The sequence below is a fragment of the Siniperca chuatsi genome, linkage group LG8, assembly GCF_020085105.1.
Source record: "Siniperca chuatsi isolate FFG_IHB_CAS linkage group LG8, ASM2008510v1, whole genome shotgun sequence".
Lineage (NCBI taxonomy): Eukaryota > Metazoa > Chordata > Actinopteri > Centrarchiformes > Sinipercidae > Siniperca > Siniperca chuatsi.
Window position 1 is genome coordinate 9,754,836 of NC_058049.1, and position 16,344 is coordinate 9,771,179.

At 38.1% G+C, this 16,344-nt stretch overlaps 1 protein-coding gene across 2 annotated transcripts in view; it reads left to right on the forward strand.

Annotated features, from left to right (window-relative positions):
• Positions 1–3,657: 3,657 nt before the first annotated feature.
• Positions 3,658–16,344, forward strand: part of gfra4b (GDNF family receptor alpha 4b) — a 44,742-nt gene continuing 32,055 nt past the window's right edge. The window contains exon 1 of one of the 2 annotated variants that reach the window (XM_044205906.1): positions 3,658–4,123. In XM_044205906.1, coding sequence (XP_044061841.1) covers positions 4,081–4,123 — 43 coding nt within the window. In that variant the 5' untranslated portion in view covers positions 3,658–4,080. The remainder of the gene's footprint in view (positions 4,124–16,344) is intronic. The other variant, XM_044205907.1, reaches the window with a different exon arrangement.

Here is a 16,344-nt window from a genome sequence, read left to right on the forward strand (position 1 = left end):
ACTCAGGCAGTGAAGTAACAACATTACAATGAAGGCATGTTGTTTACTATGATGGATTATCCAGCCTGGAAAATGTTTGTCTGTGAAACAAGAATGACTGGCAGCTAATGTCTTCTTCTGAAAGAAGTACAAAAAGCTTGGATATCTCAAATTATGGTAAGAGAAACAATTAAGACAACTGCCACATAATTGAAAACCAAACTGGTAGATTTTAGGAAGAATAGCAATTAAAGGCAAAGTCAGTATTTAAAGAGACATGCCCATGGCTCACCAACACAGGTGTTTCACTGATCCATCCGATTAGACCTCCTCTCAGGTTTGTGTAGGTGTGTACAGACTGCTTGATTGACATCTCTCTGACTATCCTGTTTTGTGCAAATGCTAAGGCAGGACAACTTACACCTTTATCATTATTTAGCCCCAGTCACACCAGTGGCAGAGCTAAGTTTATCCACGTGTCCAAGCGGGCAAATTTGTGTGTCAAAGTTCACCAAAGTTTGATGAAGTTAATGCAAAAGATTGGCGAATAATTACTTTGGCCCCTCGAGCGAATACCCCGATTGCGACAATTAATTGAAATGAATTGATTTTGACGCAAAATCTCACTGTTTTAAATACATGTGTGACCAGGCCTTTAGAGATCTTTTTCTACGGCAGAGTTCAGGCATTGTGTATGCTTGATCAGTCATGGCTTACTGAGACACTTTACTGGAACAGAGCCATCATAAATGTTATAAATTGCACCTTTGCCTTTCCTACTATATCGGGTCAAAATGTCTAGAAAAATGTTACAGGGCATTTGGTGACCTCACGTAAATAAATCCAGGCCTGGCTCCGCCCAACTTCAACCTGAATGAGGTCTAATCAGGCAAAATAAATGAAAACACCTGTGTAGCTGTTACAGTGGTGTGCAGGAGCTTTAAAACCTCCCAGAACAAAACAAAAAATCCCCCAAACAAACAAAAAATTGGTGTGAAAATAAGTGTGCATCAAATGGGTCACTCTACTTTGAAGCAAAGGGAAATGAGGCCACTATGCTTGGGTTCATCATGCAGAAGTTAGAAGTCTCCATTTGGCAGTGAGTGTAGATGTTAACTGGCTCCAACAAATATTTACAAAGCCTCTCTTCATCACCCTGTTCTGGCGCTTTGACGTAGCAATGATGATGGGTACAATGACTAATCCCTCATTAATGTTGTGTCGACACTGCTCCGGCTCACAAAGATAGGAAATCAATGTACCTATCTCTGAAGCAAGAACTGAGAGCTGTCCATCTCCCATGTTTAGACAGCACCTACTCTCCATATTGAAAGACTCTTGGAGAAGTGAGAGATCCTGGACCTATTAACAGCAACTTAGTATCCCTGGGACAAAATAATAATGAGGGGCTTTGGTGTAAGAGACTGATCTATACCACATTTCTACAGGAGAAAGCTGAGGTGATTCAGATCATGTTAAGTTGGTGTTTGTTCATTTGAGGGTAAGAAAGACAAACCCCCCTGCACACCCATTTCCACTGGGAGGGAGCCAAAGACTTTAGTGGTTTAGAAGAAAATAAACATTTTCTCTCTAATTCTCCCTAAACCGTTGACGGGGCCTTTTCATTCTTGCAAAATTTTATGTTGATTTGTATTACAAATGCAGAGGCACACTGCAAATATGTACCCTACCAAAACATCCCCATGGCACAGAGTCACTCTTTAAAGATTCATAAAGCATTTTCAGAGCCCATCTCCCCACGTTCAAGTACTCTAACTCCCAACAGAGATGGTAATGTATTGTTCCAAGTATTCTCATTGCAAGCTTGTTAGGCAGTTAAAATTATAATCGTTGAGGCGTAAAGACATTCTACAGTTACAGTCTTTCCAATTTGAGGCCTCAGCAAAAAAAAATTAAATAAAAACTTGAAACAACTCTGAAACTGCTTGAATTAATGTTGCCAGCTCATGTAAGTCCAGTGAAGCACTATGGTAGAGCAGCCATGAATGGCAGTAAAAATAACACCAGCAGGCTGAAATGGCTCTTCATTCTGTCTTTCGTAGGCAGCTGGATGATCCTTTTGAACCCCAGGGTTGCTTTACACTGACATACATGCACACACACATACAGTAAAGCACACACATTGAGTCTGGCTGATCCAACATGGTGACTCTTTGTTATCTGCTCCTCGCCAGCTTTGTTTGCATGGATCATCTGGAAACTCCATTTGTTGTTGCTGTTTTGGAGAAATACTAAAGGGGTGAGTCAACAAACTCCAAATGACCCACTGATGTTCTCTACGAACGAAAAGGGATTTCTGAAAAATAAAATTTACAGATGGTGCGGAAGTTGAATTCTTAACACTAAAGAATCAACAACTGTCTGTTTCAAAACAGTGAACAGCTCTGAAAATGGAGCTGTGCAGCTCTGGTAGTCAGTAGTGACCAGGAACTGGATCCACCTCCGCCAAGTGTTCTAGCTTTTGAATGGAAGAATAGAAAAACCTTTATAAGAATCTACTTTTTATTCAAAATGTATTTTTTCGCCTACACACAGGCTGTCCAGGTGACTTTCTGGTGTTCCTAACAGTCTTTTCCCCCTGTTAACATTAGAAATGTGGTCATTATTTTTCATTTAATAGCTGCTGAGAGTAAATCTGGCCAATTTAAGTGGCTCACTGCCTAAAGCTATCCGACTTGGGAAGGAATCTACTAGAAGGGACTGCCTATCTGTCTGTCTTTTATTGTATAACCAATTAGAGGTGCTCTGTCGACATGAATTTGGACTACAAGCTCTCAAACTTTGTGCACAGGAAACCAAAAATGAAATAGGTTTCTGGTGGAGAGTGCCCCAAATCTGCCTCCTCTGAGAGTTCTGCTATTTTTTGTATTGATATTAATCTTTTGTTTAAATTTCTGGGAGAACTGAAAGACTTGCAAAGTCACCACTTTTAGAGAGGACATGGGCTTTGCACTGATCATGAATACTTCACGGACATACTGTAGGTCTCAGATATAGGCTTGATTGTGACTGACAATGTCAATGGTTTTATTTCACAACAGAGGCACAAAGAATAAATAAATAAGACCTGAGTGGACCAGGAAGTTATCCCAAATGTAGATAGGTATGCCCCAATATAAAATAATAGGGTTTTCAACACTCACCCCAACTTCAGTTCAAACTGCCAACTCAATTTTCTAAGCTCTTTCTGCCTTCCATTATTAGCTATCTGTTACAAAAACTCATTCTTTATATTATATAAGCAAACTCACTGACAAGTGTTAGACCTTGAGCTGATGATAGAGGACAAGGGAGTAAATTAGACAAATTATGAAAAGACAAGTCTTTACAAAACCCTCATGAAAATCAAGTACAGTATAAAGTAAAAATAATTTAATACACTGATATAATGTATAATATACTGTATTTGTTGAGTGATATAATATTAAATTTAGACGATAAAATAATCAGATCATATGGAAACACTATTAGAATATTATTGGCGCATCAGTTAATGCTATAACATCATAGAAAAATACGACAAATCAGGTTAAGACAACTATAAACTAGCCACATTATGAATCCCTGTAGAAATATTATAATAACGTTTCTGTTGCAGAATTAACCTTATACTTTGGTAACGCCACAGAAGCCCTGGCCGTGTAACCAGGCTGTTTGATGTCCTGTCCTGCACAAACAGATCTCACTCTCTCCCTCCCACTTGGCAGTGGTTCTTCCCGACAGCACTCAGCATCTCTCCAGCAGCGGATTGAAGGACTTGTGCGATCATCTCGACGCGCAACAGAAGGCTCTCTCTCACAATACCGGGACATACAGCGCACAGGACAACTTTCACTGGCATTATTACGCATGGCTCTGGCTTTGCGCAGAGGCGCGACTGTAACACCGTCTTGGAAGAAACTGATGGGATTTTAAGAAAATAAGACACAGCAACAACAAGCTATATTTTTCAAGAGATTATTCTCCTTGTGCCAATAATGAACTCCACATGCATAACAGGATATCCTCTTCTGGTCGTGTAATTGTACAGCTGTACGTGTAGGTCCGACGCGTTATCTGAAATTCTTATTTCACATAGAGATGGATCTGTGGGGAGTTTATCTGTTTCATCTCATAACTTTGGGTAAGTAAAGACTTGTCTTTTTAAAAAAAAGCAAATATTGGAATTATCTGTCTTTAGCAGGGGAAGAAAATAACCCAACCCAAAATCGGATCAAATTATTCAAAGAGAAGCAATTTGTAGGTCGTTCCATCCTTTAGGCTTTCAGGTTAGAGTGCCAAGCTGCGTATTCCAAATCATAATGTAAAAATAAACTTGCATTTTGTATATTTAATTACTTAATAATTCAAGAACATGCATTTCCCGTCAGAGATCAGCTGGGTTATACAGCATTTTGTGTTGTGCTATGCAAAAATAAGCTTTAGCAAATGCACACGTGCTTAAATGTGCGCATGTGTGCGTCTGAGCGCGTGTTTCTGTGTGCGCGCAAGTAAAAACTGCACAAGAACGCTCCTTTTTCCATGGGTGAGTGTGTGGATTATATTTTTGGTTGCCTGGTTATGCATATTTACTCACTGCAGATATCCCATGTCCACATATATCAGTGTTTACATCACACAATATTTATCATATATTAATATTCAATAGCTTTTCACCCTTACACCAAATAATCATATTTACCTACTATATGCATTAAAAGTTTTATATGAGACTTGCTTTATTAGTTATTCTAGGAAACCCTCCAAAAGTGACCATCCTCAGCAGTACATCAGTCATTGCAGTGAGTGTCACTGCTACCTGCTCTCCATGTAATTGAACAAAGCTGGAATATTGATTTTTGTGGCAACAATCCACAGTCTTGAGAGAGGAGAGCTGTGTTGTTGGCTCACAGTGTCTCTTTGTCACACACAAATGTGTCAATCTCAATAGTGCTGCCACAGTGCTAACTGTAGCTAATATCATTATACCCATGGATGGCCATGACACCAGAGATAATCATTCTCATTTAAACTGGCACCATCATTCCTGCTTAACAAAGGCAGGAGGAATAAGCATTATATCTTACTTCTTTATTCATTATTAATATCCTCTTAATTAGGAGAAATGAATGGAGATGCAGGTAAGAAATGCTGAATGGAAAAGAATACAGTTGCTTTTTGAATCAGCCTCTCTCTCTGTAATGATGTTTGACGGTCACACCTTTATTTGGTATGATTTGGTTGGTAATGGATGATTACAAACAGACAGAGACAGTGATGTACTCCAGCCATATGCCTGAAAACAGCTCAAGTTTTTGTACTTCTTTTTGCAAACCCGCATATTTAAATGTATGTAATAAAAGTATTGCTCTACTCAGGAGAAATTATTGAATTTTGTTCTAAATATCATACAGATTTTTGTAATTTAGAGATGCTGACTCTAGCCATCTGCCCAATTAATTCGCCAAGACCAAACTGCAAAAGGTCAGAAACTACGAGCTGTTTGGATGACTCAACCAGTTTACGTGGCATTCTGGGCATTTTTTGTGACTTCCAAGGCTTATTATGGACAGAAAACTGAGCTCACACATTATCCAGCACCCCTAACTGTTCCATACCTGCAAGTCAACACAGAGGGATTTCAAAATCACCACAATTGTACAGAAAGAGCTCTTAAAGCAAACATTATTTCTCAGCTTGGAAAAGTGGCCATTGGGGTTTGGCATTGTTGGATTCTTTCTTGGCTTTTGTTGCCTGTCTTTGTTGGGTGAAATCATTTTTGCAACTGTGAAAAATGTCTGTGTACATATTTGTGCTCACTGTTTACCTTTCGAACATAGAGCCAGACCATGTTCAATTGTCTTCTTTGGAAGAAATGCCAGTAATGTCAGTTTTTTATAAGTATCAAAGACGGTTAGACATTTTGAGGCCTTTTAATCAATGCAGATGCCAAAATTAGAGTAATATACTGTATGTGTATGTATAATTCTTCCATTCATAATATCTACTTTTGTGGTTCAACATAAATGTCATAATAATACTAGTAATGAATACTCTAGGGCTGAAGTGATTAGTCAATTAATCGATTAGTTGATAGACAGACAGCGTGACAAGTGATGCGACAATTTGCTGCTTTGTATGTTTAATATCATTGTGAACTGAATATCTTTTTATTTTGGACTAGTGAGACATTTGAAGGCGTCAACTTGGGTATTTGCCACTATTTCCCGACATTTTATAGATTAAACGATGAATCAGTTGATTGTAAAAATAAGTGAAAGAGTAATCGGTAATGAAAATAATCTTTAGTTGCAACTCTAGAATACTTCAAAATGACAGCTAAGAGACACAAAGAATCATGTTCCATCAGTGCAAATCAACCAATATTTTTATACCAAGCTTGGTTTATTAAAGCTTGCTCATTAGGTATGTGACGCTGGCATGTTGGTCTGAGCTATGACATGAACCTTGAGCAGTGATGATGTTCAGTCCAGGGTTGCAGGTCCTGAAGAAGACATTAATCTAGCAGAGGGTCAGTTTATGCATTAAGAGGAGTTGTGGAGAATCACTTTTGCCTCCACTGTTCTGAAAAATAAAAATGAATCCCAGGCAAGTTGACTGTCCAAGCTTTGATCTTATCTGCATGATAAATGTGCAGCGGGGCTCATTTTGACAGATTCACACAGAAGCTCAAAATTATATAGAATTAAGCACAATTGTGCAGTGTAAGTCCTTTTTTTATATGTTAGATAAGCAGTTTTCTGCAGTATTAACTTGAAATGGTAAAAAGGGCACCACAGTCACATCATGCCCATTTTATATTAAGGCGCAAGTCCCAATTGTAGCACAAGGTGATTGCATTTAATATTAATGGGTCAAACTGAAAGCGCAAGTAATGATCTCTAGTGGCACCCAAACTGGTAGTGATTGCAGTGAAAACCCACTAGCAGCTTTCAAGGATATGCAAATTGGTCATAACTCCTAATAATTAGAATATTCCAGGCCTGTCATAGCTTTTAAGTTTGTCTTCAGATTTTGTTTTTTACTGTATAAGATCTACTATTTTTAACCTCCTTCCTCAATCAGAGCTGCTTTTTAACTGCAACAGCCACAAGCTTCATCATGCTATATATTTTGATTTAATGGTTTTGACATTGTTGGATATGACCCGTGTCTTTAATGGAGACAGATAAGTACTGCCAAGCATGCTATTACCTAGCATATTGGTTGTCATGAATCTCATTTGAAGCAGGTAGCACCCATGGCAAACATACAGACCATCACATGCACATGATAGGTCAGCCGTTCCAATCCCATAAAATGTTGCCATCATTGGTGAGAGGAGATCGCGTAACCTTGATTATGGGAGTGTCATCAAGACGTTATTACCACTTTAACACATAAACCCCAAATAGGCCTATGACAAGACGTATTTGATCCTTCATACTCACTGTTGGTCAGGGTTAAATCATTGTTCAGTTCCATACGAAGTGTTAATGCAACAACTGACTTTCATTTTTAAGTATTTTTGTGATTGAGCAAAGCAAAATGTATATCTGAGAGGGCTAGAAATCACTTTTGTTTTATTGGCTCCTTTGGTTTCCAGATGAGTTCCAAGAGAATAACTGATATTAAATTTTATTTATTTCGTAGGAACTTTAATGGAACATACTATATAATTTGGTACTGATTGAAGGGATAATGTCTCTACTTTGTTCAGCGATTCAAATGAATTAAGTGAAACAAAATGGCAACTCAGTCTGATTATCAGGCTAGGGAAAATGCAGTGCTCAATTGGTACTCTCTGCATATTTTCCAATTAGTTTCTAGCATAGCCTAGAGAGTGTTTTACTCAGCTTAGCAAAAAAAATTAATTATATTCTCTGTCATTGAAAATGTATAGGTACAAGCAGTCAAATTAATAAACTTTCTAACTACTCTCAGTTTATATCAATGAGGATAAACTAAATATTAGAAACGCTATTCAGTAAAATGGAGTACAATTCAACAGCACCACAAACTACAGCCTCCAAAATGATTATAAAGTTGAATCAAAACTTCTCTAAAATGTTTTCAACAAAAACTGAACATTTTAGCCTTCATGAAAGTAGAATTTATTGCAGGGCTGCTATATTAGACTGCTTTATTTTTTAGCTAGGTGTACCTAATAAACTGGCAACTGAGTGTATAAATGAATATTTACTCATCAGAATCAGAATCAGAAATACTTTATTGATCCCCGTAGGGAAACTCTTTGTTACAGTAGCTTGCCTTTACGTCAGTGCACACAGGAGAAAGTACTAGAAAACGATATGATACACTATAAACACTATAAAACAGGTCAGAAAATAAATTAAGTATCATGTCGGTATAAGTATAAGATAAACTAAGTGTCGAGTACCAAGTGGGTTTACTGGTTGATGATGAAAGTACAGTATAAAATACAGTGTAACTAAATATGTATTAAGTAATAGTAATAAGCGGAGGTGCATGTACTGTCGAGAGTAATAGAGGTATATAATATCAGTAACAATAAATAAGAAAACTAACATGGGAAAACTAATATTGCACGGGAGTAGTATACAGAATATTGCACAATTATTATTAATTATGGCGGAGATGTAATGCTCAATGTCCAGTTTAGTGACCTAGGGTCAAACAGAATAACCCTTAGAGGGAGGAGTTTGATGGCCACAGGCAGAAATGACTTCCTGTGGCGCTCTGTGGTGCATTTTGGGGGGATGAGTCTTCCGCTGAAGGTGCTCCTTTGCTTGACCAGCACGTCATGGAGCGGGTGGGAGACACTGTCGAAGATGGCGTGTAGTTTGGCCAGCATCCTCCTCTCTGACACCACCGCCAGAGAGTCCAGCTCCACCCCCACAATGTCACTGGCCTTACAGATCAGTTTGTTGAGTCTGTTTGCGTCCGCTACCTTTAATCTGCTGCCCCAGCATGCAACAGCATACAACAGCATGCAACAGCACTCATGTTACTAAACTGATTTCTGTCTTATTTTTTCTACTGATTAAGAATTTTGCAGTTCTTCCAAGAAAATTCATCTGGAAATTAACACCTGCTTATGAAGTTCACCAACTTTTTATGAAATTATTATAAAACTAAAGGACCCATAAAATAAACTGTCACCTAGTCACTCTTAGTATATATTATGGTGTTATTGTAATTCTATAGTTATTATAGACATCCATGTTTACAAAGCTGAGCAGTTATAGACAGGTCCTGTAACTGTTATAGCCCAACCAATACTACATTTTTTGAGGCCAATACAGATATTTATACCGTCTGTTTTAATAAACACATAACATTAACATTTTTGATAAGGATTCCTTAAATTTAATTATTAAATAATGAGGATCAAGATACAGTATGTACTAAGTGGGACATTTGAGTGGGACAGTTGAAAATTGAACTTGTCAGTGCTTAATGGTAGACAAACAGTGTAATAGATACTGTTTCTAAATGACCTCAAACATATCTCTGGCATTTCTGTACTGACATTTCTTATAACGTCTCTGCCGACATATATGCAGATACCGATATATCTGCAATAAACTAATATCAGCCGATATATCTGCCCAGCTGATACCGACTGAGCTATAATAAATGAGTTTGTGCTTAAGTATAAAGGGGCTTTGAAGTGTTAATCTTAAGTTCTATTAATATAATGTAGTAAAATAGGTGAGGAAACAAAGGAAACATACTATGGATTTTGGCATAAATGATAGCTGCAGCCTACAGTCATGACTTAATGCATCTGTCCTAATGGTACCTTTACTGAACTTTTAAAATAACTGATTATTAGCTCCCAAGAGTCAGTGTTGCATCTCATGAGCCTCGTGGTCTACAGGAAATAAAACCCTATAAAGGATATGAGTTTTCCATCTAAACCCTATCAATATATTTGCGTAACATTCACTCGCTGGCAGAGCTGGGGGTTTAAAGCTTTAGCTGTTACACTTTTCCTGTGGGCTGACTGTTCTCCAGCCACTGTCAGAGTCCTTAAAAATGCCTTTGTGTTTAATTAGTGAGGGTTTTAAATCTGTTGTTGAGCTGGCACATTGCCATTCATCTGATGTCAGTCAGTCTGATAACTCTGACCTTTAATAGTGACAGTATTCAATTTCTCACATAATCACCTGTCTTTAATATCAAACTATAATAACTTCAAACAGTACATAAAGTTTGGAGTAAAAGCTGCTCACAATTGAAAAGCCTAAAAGACTGAGGCAGCAGTGACATTGTCAGGGCTGGGGGAGGGTTAAATCCAAAGACCATTGATTAGGCGTGATGCATGTGGGTGAAAAATAAATGAGCCTGAGTTTAAAGCCCTAATCCATTATTGTAGTCGAGTGCCTCCAGTTATATCGCTGTTAACTCATTACTGAATGTGTTTACATTTGGAGATTTATGTGATTGGTGAAGGTATGAAGGTATTATGTCAGGTCAAAATGACCAAGTAACGGGGAGTAATGGGGAGACACAGAATTTGACTCCTGTCTATCTTACATTTATATTCATGTCGTAAGAGGCTTAGTGGCTTGGTTTGCCAATAAAAATAGAATAAACCCAAATTTGGAGTTACAATAGATGGTAAAACCTTATTATCTATCCATTCATATTATCACATTTCCATCCTCATGTCCAACTGTTTTCATATTGGCAAATATTTGGAAAAAATATAACAAAATCTGTCCCTTCAAGGTCCACTATTTAAGCAATTTTATTATTATATTTTCACAAACCAGTTATGTATCATTTGTTTCTGGTTCTGTTTTGGTTTAAAGTACTCTCACCGCTCTAATCAGCGTTGTTTCCAGACACAATAGGCAGCTATTTTCAATGAAAAGGCTCTAAAAACTCCAGCAGGCAGACAAAATTAGCCACTAGCAGATGAACATAGTAAAGCATTTAGCAGCTAAAGCGTCAGATATTTCCCTCGGGAGATAGTGAAGATCAAAACAGAGCTAAAAGGCGAGTGAACATTGTACTTTCAGCAGATATCCAGAATCACGAAGGCTAATGTTGCTCCATAACTGCTGGATGTGTACATAAGCAGCTGTTTGCTAATGCGTTTGCCATATCAACTTCTTAGGTGATAACATGTCAGTGTTTTGTTTACAGCTTGTTTCCGTAGCCTCTTGTAACAGTGCTGTAAAATAAGGTAATGAAAGCACAAAATGTCTGCCTCAAAGGGCAGTTTTGAAGACTCTTATTTCTATAATCCTATGGAAAACCCTTCAGAAAGCTATAGGCAACATCACTGGATGCTACATCCTTATTTTTCTGCATTAAACCTTCCCTTTATCATATCATAAACTGTCTAAACTATCAAGCTCCCAAATATCATGGAGAATAACAGTAAAATTGTTATTAAAAGTGTACTGCACCAATTTAGCATTACACCTCTATTAAATTGTGGGACTCACAATGGATGGTTGGTCTAGCTCACGTCTTTTGCAGTCTTCACTCCCAACCAACGCCAAGTGACATCACTTGAGGCAATTTGATTTCGCGCAGCTGCCTCTGGAGCCACAAAGGGCACATATGTACTGTTAGTACACCATAGTCCTCCACAATACCTGTAAACAGACTTTGGCGTGTAAGATGGGCGCTTAATATTCTGCAATTAGTACCAGTTCACCCGCGCTAATAATGTGTGTATAATGATAATGTAAGCTACTGTGGATATATTAAATGGCAAATTGGGGTTTACAAATATAAATTTTATGTACAAGCAACACCCTACAGTGGCCCTTAGTGCCAGATTAACATCTTCCTTTCATTTGCCTTTTCCCCTAAATGTATTTTAACATAAGTAAACACTCAGATGCAGTGGCTGGTTTAAAGCAAGAATGTTACTCAGGGCCATGCAACAGCAACCACTCACAAAGGTCTTGGCAAGAAAAATCCACTGTGGTTAAAGTTGGAGCCAATCTGGCTCATGGTTAGATGTTTTTGGAGAAAAACTTGACACTTGGTGGTTGTAAATTAATCTTCCCAACAGTACATTTTGTTTTGTTTGGTTGAAATGTTTTCTGTGAACTGCTGAACAAGCATTTAGTTTCCCTTAGTCTATTAGTTCCATTATTGGATAAAATGTTTCGGGTTTAGTGAACTAAAGCACACTGCAAACGGCTATAGAAAGATGATGCTGTTCAGTTCCTTGGAGATGCTTAAGGATGAACTCAATTTAACATCTGGGATGGACATAGACAAGCTATACTAGATTTATACTCAATAACATACAGTATCTGCTCTCACCCAACCCACTTTCATTTGGCTGTCACAACATTACCCTCAATTATTATCTTTCCACTCAGTGTCTGAGATCTCAGGTCTGATTCTGAATGTAAGAAGATGCCCTCTATTACACTTTTAGGTTATGTTCAAAAACGAGACAGGGAGGCACTACAAACTGACTGCCACTCTGGTGAAAGAAAAAAGCATCAGTGGTCATTACCTTAACTCGAGTGATATATTCACAGAATGGGTTTCTTTTAATCTGCATAACACACTGGTTGAAAACTGCAGTTGATCACCAGGTTTAGAGATAGAAGGTAGTAAGTAGGGCAATAGTAGGGCTTCTGATCAGACTAAAAGCTGTGTCTCCCTCTCCATTAGACCTGTTAGGAAATTCAGAAAATGGCTCTGAGGTTATAGGCATACAGTGGCCTCTAAGGGCCAAACAAAGGCTCATTAAATCAGTCTGTCGCTGGTTATCCAGAGAGAAAGACTGTTCCAGACAAGTAGGCACAGCCCCATTGTGACACAATTTCAAATGGGGGGCTTAAGCTCCACTTCCTGCCTTCTTGTTGTATTTCTGGGACACTGCTGAATCTATTTGGGGTGAATGAAGTTTCATGAAGATGGATGGAAGCAAATCTTGGAAAAGTACATGCGACAAAAGTCCAAGGACATATTTTTCAGTCTCCCTCCTCCAGTTAGCCAGAGTGTGAAATGAGTATTTTCATTGCACAAAAGGCTTACAATATGGCCACTGAGTGGACATGAGTTATTTTACTCAGATTTGTTTTTGGACAGAATCAAACACTGGTGTGACATCAGCAGCAAGCTGGAAACAACACTGCAGTTTTCTAGACTTTGGTGAGATTCAGAGAGACGTAATCCTCTTAAAAATGATAAGACTAGCAGACGTGGGCTTTTTTAATGTGTAAATAATGGTGCTCTCTAGTATTGAGATGTAATAACCTTCAGTCAATTTTGAACTTCTTTTTAATTAATATAGTGAGTTTTCTGTTTCCTCTTTGACTTGCTGGCATTAATAACCACAGAGTGCAGACAGTGAAGTGACTTTTTGATGAACCAGTTCTATGTTCCCCCCTCCAAATAGAAATGACAGCTGCTGATATTCACTCCCCTTTCCCCTTTCCAGTTTTCCAGTTTTCCAGCAGTAAAGAGCTACTGTATCATACAGTGGTCAGCTTTTTGGGCAGTCTTGTGCAACAGTATACCCTATAGTAGTAGCACTAATTGCTGCTTAAGTAAAGGTATTCTCTCACTAAACATATTCTTGCCATATGCATTGACCTATTATGTTACACCGTAAGTTTTCAAATGTGTCAAAGTCTTAAGTGGTGTAAGGCAAAAACTGAAAGTGAGAGAAAAGTTTATAAACCGACCTCAAAGCCAGAAAAGGAGTGTAGACAACCATGCTTGCAAATGATGGATGCAGCAGCCTTGTATCGTTGGGGTCCAAACACAGGTTTTGACAGGCAGGATGAATGAGCTCACTAACTGAACTTTTTGATATCTGTAGCTGTGCATATGTACTCTATGCTATATTATTGCTATTATTTAATTAAAAAGTGCAGCCTGAAACTTTATAGTATTTAATTACTGTTTCATTGTTTGTTTACATGCACCGGCAAGTGAATTACACTGCAGTTCAGCCAGCAAATGGAATAGTTTCTTATCAGCGTTCCCAGACTAGACCATATACCAGCTGAGCTATGGCACCAAACAGTTTTTCAATGAAATTTATTCGGCATCTTTATGCCTAGGAGGAGCTCTTCAGTTAATCAAATCAGTGAAATCAGTTTGTGGCCTCTTCATAACCACAATAAAAAGGAATGACTGGAAATGCTTGTTTGCACAATATAAATTGAATTATTGTCTACACCGAGAAATCTGAAATACAGGAGATGGCAGAGCGGCAATAAGATCACTACCTAGCAGCAATCCGTAGACCCTCTAAACCATGTCACTCGTACTACATCCCGAGTAGTACTGTTGTTACTACTGTACAGCCTTCCAGGAGAAGAAACATCGGATCTCATCTCAGTGGAAATTATACAGTCCAACCTTGATTACTATATCTGAACCGCAGACATATGAGGTGACCAGTGTAATTAGTAAATCACTCAGAGAAACTCTATCTCTCAAAACAAATGCATCCAAAACCGTAGAATATAGCTTGGATTCCCATACGTTTTCTGAGGATAAACAAAAACATCTGTATACTAAGAAATGCCTGAAGTATCAAAGAGGACATGAATGGTTGAATCACACAAAAATGGGAAGAAATCTGCCAAACTGTCCAATGCTCTTAATTTGTGTCTGCATACTTCCAACGGTCATCCATGAGAGCTCTTTGTGGAAAGAAAGAATGAATGTATATCTGAGCTATGTTGAGGCTTCCTGAGGTGAAAATATGCCAAAACATTACAGTAATTAAGGTATATTTTATTATTCAGAAAATAAAAATCAACCACAAGCATTTGTGGTAGCACCACACCCTCAGCCCATAAGAGTATACAATTAAAGGATCTTTAATTAATACTGATAAGAGCATCACTTCAGCAGGCTCATCATCTGTGGTTACAACCACAAACAATTGTGGTTGATTATTTCTCACTTATTTTGTTAATTTTGCAGTTCATCGCTAGCTCTGCAGTGCATGCTGTGTGCAAAGCTTTTTTTTATTTGTCATATATTTTATTATTCTTTTATATTTTCATTGTTCCCAATATGTGGTACACTGGCTTATTGATTAGCACTAGCAAGAAGTCAAATCCTGGTTTCGGTCCTTTCTGTGTGGAGTTTGCATGTTCTCCTTTCACTTCTGTTTCCTCCCACAATCCAAAAACATACAGGACGAGTGTGCTGGAAACAAAATTTCCTCTGGGTATGAATGCAAATATGCATGGCTGTACTGTAGGTATGAGCCCTGTGATAACTGTTGACCTATCCAGAGAGTTTTTCTGCTTTTATGCTTCACCCCACTGTGACCCAGCAGTGAAGTAAGTGGGTAGAAGACATAAGGATGACTATTGTCCGAGTGGAATGCTACTAGTACGGTCTTTGTGCATCTCCATCCTAAATAAGATTAATAAAAGGTGTAGATGTAGATTGACATGAAAAGGAGAGTAATGTGTTCATTTTAACAGGTCTGTCAAGTCTGAAAGTGTTCAAATATGTCTATCCATGTAAGACTCATGTGGCATTACACCATAAGTGGCCTTTACTGTTTATGTAGCAGAAATATAGCAGTATGATGTATGGGTCTGTTGGAAAAGCTGGCTTCACCCTTTATTTCCTTCTTCATATCCATGTAACAATTAGTTGATCAATCAATTAGTTAATCGACAGAAAATTATTCAGCAGCTATTTTGTTAAATCAATCATCAGTCATTTAAGTCTTCTGGCTCTGGGAAACTGTAGTGGGTATTTTTCATAATTTTACTAAATTTTTCAGAGAAAACAATTAATTTAGAACATTTAATCGATAATGAAAAATCATTAGTTGCAGCTCTGTCCACAAAACGCTAAAAATTCATACCCACAAACAATACATTATGCAATATGTTAACCATAATGATATGCCATGTGCATCAACATCTATCAAGTAACCATTGCTTAGCTGCAGCAATGATTCACTGTAGATGGAAATTTTGATTTTCAGTCAGTGAGTATGAGAGAGCTTCTTGGTGATTGCAACCTTTTATATGTAACACTAGGAGATAATAATAAGTCTCTTTGGATTGACTATAGACTGGAATGTCTGCTATTGCAAGCAGTGTATTCATCTTATCTGTGATAAAGACTCCACAGAACATTTAAGAATCTGTTTTGAGCTTTGGTCTGGATATTCAATACAAACTGTTTGCTCTGTACATTTTGTTCCACCAAGCACCCTGCTGGTGACTAGTAAACTTATGTTCTTCTGTATAACCTTGTAATGTGGAGATGATCGAGGCGGGACTGAGTCCTCCTGTGTTCCAGGAAAGGAAATACGCCATTACCAAGGCAGCAGACAGGAACCGGCTGGAGGGCACCTGTCTGAGTGAGCTGCAGTGAATTTACAACATCTGCTCCATGCAGGAGAGG